The 8,754-nt window shown below is 45.7% G+C and overlaps 1 protein-coding gene across 21 annotated transcripts in view; it reads right to left on the reverse strand.

The window, feature by feature from the left end:
• Nucleotides 1–8,199, reverse strand: part of BPTF (bromodomain PHD finger transcription factor) — a 162,474-nt gene extending 154,275 nt beyond the window's left edge. For 8 of the 21 annotated variants that reach the window (XM_039475823.2, XM_074388873.1, XM_074388874.1 and 5 more), the window contains exon 1: nt 7,360–8,199. In XM_039475823.2, the coding sequence (XP_039331757.1) occupies nt 7,360–7,975 (616 nt within the window). In that variant the 5' untranslated portion in view covers nt 7,976–8,199. The remainder of the gene's footprint in view (nt 1–7,359) is intronic. The other 13 variants (XM_074388866.1, XM_074388860.1, XM_074388861.1 and 10 more) reach the window with 4 other exon arrangements.
• Nucleotides 8,200–8,754: the final 555 nt, after the last annotated feature.

An 8,754-nucleotide genomic window follows, 5' to 3' on the forward strand; every position in this document is an offset into this window, starting at 1 on the left:
TGGATAAACAAAACATGGTCTCTGAGCACAGAGATGTCTGCCTGTAATCCTAGCTACTCTGGAGGCTGAACGGTGAGGCAGGAAGATTGCCTGAGCCCAGGAGTTTGAGGTCAGCCTGGGCAACACTGCAAGACCCTGTCTCCATTAAAAATAATAATAAAATAAAATTTAAAAAGTGGCATAGCCATACAATGAAGTGTTATTCAAATATAGTACTGATACATGCTAAGATATGCATGAACCTTGAAAACATTGGGCTAAATGACAGAAGCCATGTATTACCATATTATATGATTCCACTTAATAAGAAATGTCCCTAGGAGGCAAATCAACAGGGAATGAAGGTAGATAAGTGGCTACCAGGGGATGAGCCGGACGGAGGGGAAGAAGAGGGAGTGACTGTTGTAGGTATGGGCTTCTTTTGCGGGGGAATAAAAATGTGCTGGAATTAGGTAGTGTTAATGGTTGCACAACTCCGTCAATACACTAAAAAAACCCACTAAATTATATACTTTACAAGGGTAAATTTTACAGTATGTAAATTGTATCTCCATAAAGCTGTTACCTTTTAAAAACTGAATTTTCATAAACATTGCTTGAAAATCATTCGGCAATTTTGAAGATGTCCAATAAATGTTAGTGATTTACTGTCACTATTTTAAAAATTGGACAATCATAAAATAATCTTTGAATATCTTACTATCTAGAAGAACATAAAAATTTTAGCTATATGCCAGCAGACAAAACAATTACACATTACATTATGTGCATTTTAATTCTTTCTATATGGTCACTTTCAATCTTCTAAAGTGCATTTTAATGTATAAGTGTTTTTTTGTTTTTTTTAGTTAAGATAACAGGCTGCCTCCTGAGGTTTATCATTTTAAAAAACCAAAAGCATGAAAAAAATTAGGGACTGGGTGCAGTGGCTCATGCTTGTAATCCCAGCACTCTGGGAGGCTGAGGTAGGTGGATCATGAGGTCAGGAGTCTCAAACTCCTGGTCAATATGGTGAAACCCTGTCTCTACTTAAAAATACAAAAATTAGCCAGGTGTGGTGGTACATTCCTGTAGTCCCAGGTACTCAGGAGGCTGAGGCAGAAGAATTGCTTGAACCCGGAAGGAAGAGGTTGCAGTGAGCCCAGATCACACCACTCCAGCCTGGGCAACAAAGTGAGACTCTGTCTCCAAAAAAAAAGAACAATTAGTATCAGCATCAAGCTTGCGATCAGACCATAACCACTGTACGCAGGTACTCAAAGAGAAGGAAGACCAAGGTGAGTACAGGACTCAGGGAAGATCTCCCAGGAAAAGGGATTCAAGCCTGGCTAAGGAGCAGGAAGGGAAAAGGGCATCAGCTAGGATTTGCTCCTGTGTCACCCAGATTGCCACTTGCCCACAATGACTACCACTCTCACCCCCATGTCTCCACCATTCAGGGTCTTTAGTCCAAGGAAAGACACAGAGTTTTGAGGAGTGAGGAAAGGAGGACCTAACAGAAGAGACCAGAGCTCCTGGTCTTAACATCTCCAGTTCTGTTATACACGTTTCAATACGAACATCCAAACACGCCCACGGGTGAGAAAAATAGAAAAGCACTGTATGCAAGACTATTTATTACTGCACAGCTAGACACACTTCTCTACTACTCACAAATCATGTTGCCCAACTTTTTCAAAATCTTTTGGCTCTCATTTTGTTTAATTATCATGTTTAACCTCTTGAGGTACTGATACCTGAAAACAGCTGTTGTTAATTTCCCTTATAATCTTGACTTCCCTATTGTTATTGAAAGTACTACCATTCTTAGGGAGGCATATGTGATGCATTCCCCTCTCCACACATCTCTATGTCAAGGCCTGAAGAACTCTAAATTACCCCCTGGACTCATCTTCCATCCAGGACTACAAAACCCACCAGCTATCTCAACCTTGTCAATCCATTCTGCAGAACAGAAGCTATGCTAAACTTCCTGGTATCCCTCTGAAATCATACCCCACTCTTTCAAGATCTTCCGATCATCCCAATATTTAAAATTAAACAGATTGGAAACAGATTTGAAAGAGAGAGAGAACTTCAGGCTACTTCCCCAGTAAGTCTTTCAATTTGGAAGAAAGGGCTACACCAGTGGTTCAACAGCATCTCTATGATTTCATCTGGTTCTGTTTCATGTTTGTGCACTGTGCTGCTAGGTATACAGCATATCCCCCCCAGGTGTTCAGCAGTGAAAAATGCCTGAGGATCACAATCTAGCCCAATCCTTACTCTACAGATGAGGGAAAAGTACAATTGCTATAGCCTGATCCTCTCGGTACTGCTCCACACAGTATACAAGGGAGTTTTGGTTTATTTCCTATTCATACACTCAGGCTCTTGCTAAACCGAGTTACTTGAGACTGCCCACACTTTACTATCAGTGCCTGCTGTTCCCTCCCGCTCCCTCCCTCAATCTGCCTGTCCTTACTCTCCACATGCCCATCCAGGAAGCTTAGGCCCACACCAATCCCCTTAAACAGGGTATATAATCTCCCCTCCTTTAAACGTCCACAGCACTTTGTACCTTGCTTATAGGAATCAGAAATTATACTAAAAAGATATTAAGATGACACTGGTGGGGCCGGGCGCGGTAGCTCAAGCCTGTAATCCCAGCACTTTGGGAGGCCGAGGCGGGTGGATCACGAGGTCGAGAGATCGAGACCATCCTGGTCAACATGGTGAAACCCCGTCTCTACTAAAAGTGCAAAAAATTAGCTGGGCATGGTGGCACGTGCCTGTAATCCCAGCTACTCAGGAGGCTGAGGCAGGAGAATTGCCTGAACCCAGGAGGCGGAGGGTGCGGTGAGCCGAGATCGCGCCATTGCACTCCAGCCTGGGTAATAAGGGCGAAACACCGTCTCAAAAAAAAAAAAAAAAAAAAGATGACACTGGTGGGAATAATATTGTCAAACTAGTGACAAATTATGTTTCAGGTAAATTTATGGTTCATTCATAGCATCTCTGCCACTGATCTCCACTGTCACAATCCTTAGAGGACAAAATCACTAACTCTCCCAGAATAACACCAGGGTTTTTGTTTTATGAAGTCATCAGAGATTCCAACTTTCAAAATTCCAGGTGAGTATTCTCAGAAGTCTCACACAAGACTGAGACTGAAACATAAAAACCACTCTGTTTTAAATATAATTTCTTAAAATTAGCAAATGCTTAATTTCAAAGTGCTGTCAGAACTTTACCAAATGCTGACTGAAAACACTTTCCATACAATCCTTCTCAGTAAATTGGCAATGTCATAAAACCTATAGGCTGAAGCAATTCTAAATTTAAAAAGTAAAAATAAATTATTCAAAACATTATTCAGCCATATGCCTTTACCTTAAACAAAACTAGGTGACTTCAATTTTATACTAAAAAGTTATCATCCTTACATTTTTTTCCATAAAAGGAAAACAATCTTCAATGAATAAACCTTTCAAGACTTTAGTAATGTCAACATCTTTGCATTAAGTTATATTACCTACAAAATACTGAGTTATTTCTTATTTTAGGAGTTATTTCTTATGTTAGGGATGTCACATTGTTAGTACTTAAGCCAACACTGTAAACTATAAAAATTAATCAAATTGCTCTAAATTACCAATAAAGTAAATTCCTCTTTCAGCCTTCACTGTACAACAGGATTGAAACTCATCAATCATACTTCTTTATGTGTTATTGGACTATTTTTAACCAGTTCTGAAACTTTTTTTTCTTCCATCTACACATTTACCTGACAGCCTTTCTCCAGGGAAATACAGACTATAAACCAATGAAACTAGTACTTATTCCAAAACAACTCACTGCCATGCATTGTTAGCCATTTGAGGCAAGTGGGCATGGCAAGTGGGCATGTTCTAAACGTTTAGAACTCAACATGTCACTTGGAGGGGGTGGTGGGTGAGAGGAGAGGAACTTAGAGGATGGGTCAATAAGTGCAGCAATTCACCATGGCACACATATACCTACGCAACAAATCTGCACACTCTGCACATGTATCCCTTTTTTTTCTTTGTAGAAGAAATAAGGGGAAAAAAGTCACATCCATTGTACCGTAATCTTAAAAAATAATGCGTTGCAAAAGGCAAGACATCCAAATTAACATCACAGCCAATAAAGGAAAATGCCTGGCAAGCAATATGAAATAGCAACTCAAAAAATAATAATAATAAATAACTCTTGCAATGAAAAACATTCACTGATCAAACTGTCCATCAAAACCCAATTAGAAAAAAAACAAAAAATAAAAACTAATTAGACCAATTTTTAATTTCCTAAGTAAGTCCAAAGATTTAGGAGTTATGACACCCACCGCAAAACTATCAAAACTTCATCTATTATAAGTTCTCATCTACTAACAATTAATCCAACCAATCTTTGATGAGCACCTGCTAGGTGCCCAACACTGTTACAGGAGCTGCAGGTGCAATAAGCTCAATACCTATCTCTAAGGAGTTAATAATTCCATACAAAGAAGAATAAACAGACACCCGGTAGGCTACAACTATCATTAAGAAAAACAAAAAGTTGGCCAGCCAGGCTCAGTGGCTCACACCTGTAACTGCAGCACTTTGAGGAGGAGGGGATATCACCTGAGGTTGGGAGTTCGAGACCAGCCTGACCACCATGGTGAAACCCCATCTCTACAAAAAATACAAAGTTAGCCAGTTGTGGTGGGGCATGCCTTTAATCCCAGCTACTCAGAAGACTGAGACAGGAGAATCATTTGAACCCGGGAGGTGGAGGCTGCGGTGAGCCAAGATCACCGTATGTATTCTAGCCTGGGCAACAAGAGCAAAACTCTGTCTCCAAAAAAAAAAAAAAAAAAGAAAGAAAGAAAGAAAGGAAAAAGGAAAACAAAATGTCAGGCCAGTGCTGTGGCTCACTCTTGTAATCCCCGAACTTTGGGAGGCCGAGGTGGGTGGGTCATCTGAGGTCGAGAGTCCCAGAGCAGCATGACCAACACGAAGAAACCCCATCTCTACTAAAAATACAAAATTAGCTGGGCGTGGTGGGACATGCCTGCAATCCCAGCTACTCGGGAGGCAGAAGAATATGAACCCGGAAGGCGGAGGTTGCAGTGAGCCGAGATCACACCGCTCAACTCCAGCCTGGGCAACAAGAGCAAAATACTATCTCAAAAAAAAGAAAAACAAAATGTCACAAAAGCATTATAATAAATTTTTCTAAATGACACCTAGCTACAGATTGTAATTTAAGTCAGCATATGCACAGTTATCAATCCTATATATTATTTGCTAGGCCTTCAAATAGGACTTAAAGTTAGCTGAACTGCCCTGTCAAAATGTCTCAGCTCTGTCTAATCAGAAACACTTCCTCCAGGGGTGTATGCAATTCAGTCTCCATGTTTCAATTATCGGTTCTGTGTACAAAGAAGACCAACAAGTGATCTCTCAAGGTACAAATTATTACCATAAAAGGTGTACTAGGCCAGGCATGGTGGCTCACACCTGTAATCCCAGCACTTTGGGAGGCCAAGGTGGGCAGATCACAAGGTCAGGAGTTTGAGACCAGGAAACCCCATCTCTACTACAAATACAAAAATTAGCCAGGCATGCTGGCAGGTACCTGTAATCCCAGCTGCTCAGGAGGCTGACAGGAGAATCGCTTGAGCCCAGGAGGTGGAGGTTGCAGCGAGCCATGATCGCGTCATTGCACCCCAGCCCGGGCGACAGAGCAAGACTCCTTCTCAAAAACAAAACAAAAAAATGTGCTAAAATTAAGTTGGCAAGAATCTGCATGTAGTCCTTTCTACATCTAAGGCATAAATACCTGACACTTGATTCATTCCCTTCATTCTCCATACAGCCCTCCCACCCCCACAAGCCAGGCAACCATTCTGACCATCAGGCAAAAGAAATTACCTTTTTTCAGTTTATGTCAGGACAACTCAAGAGGGTTTACATTTGGTTTACTATAATACTACTCTACTTCTCCAATAAGTAAGCATTTATAAAAAACAGAAACTTCTCGATTTAACCACTTCTACTATCCGAGTCTGAGAAAGACATGACACGCCTTAATTCAAGGAAAAAAGGTCCTTTTTCCTCACAAATGTTTCCTCATAAACTTTATTTTTCAAATGCTTTTAAAACCAGATTCTAATTTAATTAATCTAAATTTGCAAAATCATAAAGGAAAAGTCTTGCCAGTTGTTGCTTTGGTTATGTTAATTTCACAATTTAGTAAATTGCAACTACGTATTTAATACAAAGCAGTCTTTTGGAGGAGGGCGAGGGGTTTTTAACAAAATGCATCTCAGCACCAGCCTAGAGAAACTTTCTGTGAGAAAACAGAAGAGGAGTTACCATGGAGAAATTCATTACGGATTTCTGTGAGGGCTTTTTCCTCAGAAATAGAGTGAAAAGAAAAAGTCGTCGTGTAATAAATCTGATACCAATGCTACATGACTTAGAAAAAAGTTCATCTTCGGCAATTATGTCTAGATGATCAACTACACATCTTCTGCAACAGGTGACACGAAACTGCATTTCCCAAGCCAGGCAAAGCGATCAAATGAGTTAAGACGTGCGTTCCTGCGGTTTTGTACTTTTATTTTTGACTTAACCAAAACAATTTTGAATCGGATGAATTACCAAATTTGGTTGGGTCTTGTTTGGCTTTCTGCTTTGCTTTTTCATCAGCCATTTACCAGCAACTGTTGCATGAGCCCATTAGCACTCGAAGAATAAAAACAAACACACAGGACCAGATAAGGTTCCCCTACTAACCCAAATGATCCGTTTCCTTAACACAATTTTAAAACCACAGCTAGGGGTGCAAAAATAGGCATGTTTTTGTGTGTGTTTGTGTGCCACAATCTGCCCAAATCCTTAATCCCCTTTTAAGTAACAGATACATAATAAAAATCCGAAAAAAACCACATTAGAAATGCAAAGAGGTTTGCAAAACAAGAGGCTTCTTTCATTCCAGAAAACCACACCAAAACAAGGGAAGAAAAATGAATGCAATGGATACGTGTCTGCCAAAGTTTCAATCCTGTCCGGTGGAGACATTGCACTGGCACAAATTTTGAAGAGGAAAAAGAGGGGGTTGTGGGGGAGAGAGAGCAAGCGAGTGTGGCCTGCAAACTGCAACAATGCAATCTCCATTTTGAACAATGCGCCTCTTTCCTCTTGTAAATCTAGTTTTTTGCCACTTGATGTGCCGTCGCATTTCCCCTCTGTTTGGGGGGGAGGCGGGGTTGGGGGGAGATCGGAGCAGGATGCACAGCACACGAGTGAGCAAGGGGGGAGGGCAGAGGAGGTGGGGAAGGAGTCTGCAGCAACTGGGCTGGGTGGGTACCTGGAGTGCTGCTGTAGGTACTATGGCTCCTGAAGCTGCTTTCCGTGCAGTAACTGGCGTCGTCGTCGTCGTCTTCCATCTCCTCCGGATAATCGGAGTCATCGTCGTCCTCCTCCATCTCATCCTCCTCGTCGTCCTCAGAATCCTGGGTCTCCTCGGCGTCGCCGTCCTCCTCCTCCTCCTCCTCCTCGGAGACCATGTCCTCCTCTTCCTCCTCCTCCTCGCTCTCGTGGTCATCGTACACCACTTTGTTGACGGCCCTCCGGGCCGCGGTGGTCCGGGCCAGGTGGCCGCCGCCGCCCCCGCCCCCCGTCCTGCCTCCCCCGCCTCCTCGCCCCCCCCGGCCCGGGGCGCTGGTGCTGGGGGGGGCCGGCGGCGGCGGCGGCGGCTTCCTCCGGCTACTGCTGCCCCCCCTGGGCGAGCTCAGCCGCGTCTTGGGCGCCACCTCAGCCTGGGCGGCGGCCCACCTGCCCCGGCTACTGCCGCGGTGCCGCGAGCGGAGCCCCCCGATGGGTCCGGACGTGGGCGGCGGCGGCGGCGGCGGCGGGGCCGGGGCGCAGCGCTCCGCAGCGGGAGCCGCGGGCTGCTTGGGCGGCCTGCCCCGCCGGCCCCTCATGTCGGAGCCGAGGCGGGGGGAGAAGGGAAAGCGGAGGGGGAGGGGCGGGCGCAGGGGGGGCGGTGGGGAGCGCCGGGGCCGGGTGGGGAGGCCCGCGGGGCCGGGCGGGAGGGGCCCGGCCGGCGGAAGCGGGTGGAGGGAGAAGGCTCAATCCGAATTGCTGGGGCCCCACTCCGGATCGCCTTCAGCCGCCATCTTGTTTCTTCCCTCTCGCTCGGTGACTGGGGGAACCGACAGCGGCCGCAGGCCCGGAGCGCGGTCACGTGAGCTGCGCCGCCGACGAGCCTGGGACGGAGCGAGGCGGCGCAGCGGCCGCTAGGGGGAGCGCGGGAGCGCCGAGTCGGGGGCGGGGAGCATGGAGCTTTCTGGGGTAGGCGCAGCTCCGCGCAGCTGGACTTCGGGCGCGGGTGGCGCGGCAGAGACGGTTGCGCAGCTCGCGAAATGCCCCTGTGTCAAAGGCCGTCGGAGACCACAGCCTCCGCGGACCCCTGGCTGGAGCCCAAAGCCTGCCGGACCTCCTCCTCGCGTCTCCCCTTCTGCGGCTCGGAGAGGAAGGCAGGAGAGCCCCCAAGTATCATTCCCCTCCCGGCGTCCTAGAGAAACTGATGCTGAAGGAGCCAGAGAAAAAGAGAAAAAAGTAGCGGAGCGGGGCGGCCCGAGCGACCGAAGACACTGGGCAGCGCCACCAACAGAGGGAAACTAGTCGGGGGGACAGGGAGACAAGCCCCCAGAATTTAAGAAACTCCTTAGCTTGGAGCTGGAGTCCTGAAATTGACTCG

The sequence above is a fragment of the Saimiri boliviensis genome, chromosome 17 (assembly GCF_048565385.1).
Source record: "Saimiri boliviensis isolate mSaiBol1 chromosome 17, mSaiBol1.pri, whole genome shotgun sequence".
In the NCBI taxonomy this organism is placed as follows: domain Eukaryota; kingdom Metazoa; phylum Chordata; class Mammalia; order Primates; family Cebidae; genus Saimiri; species Saimiri boliviensis.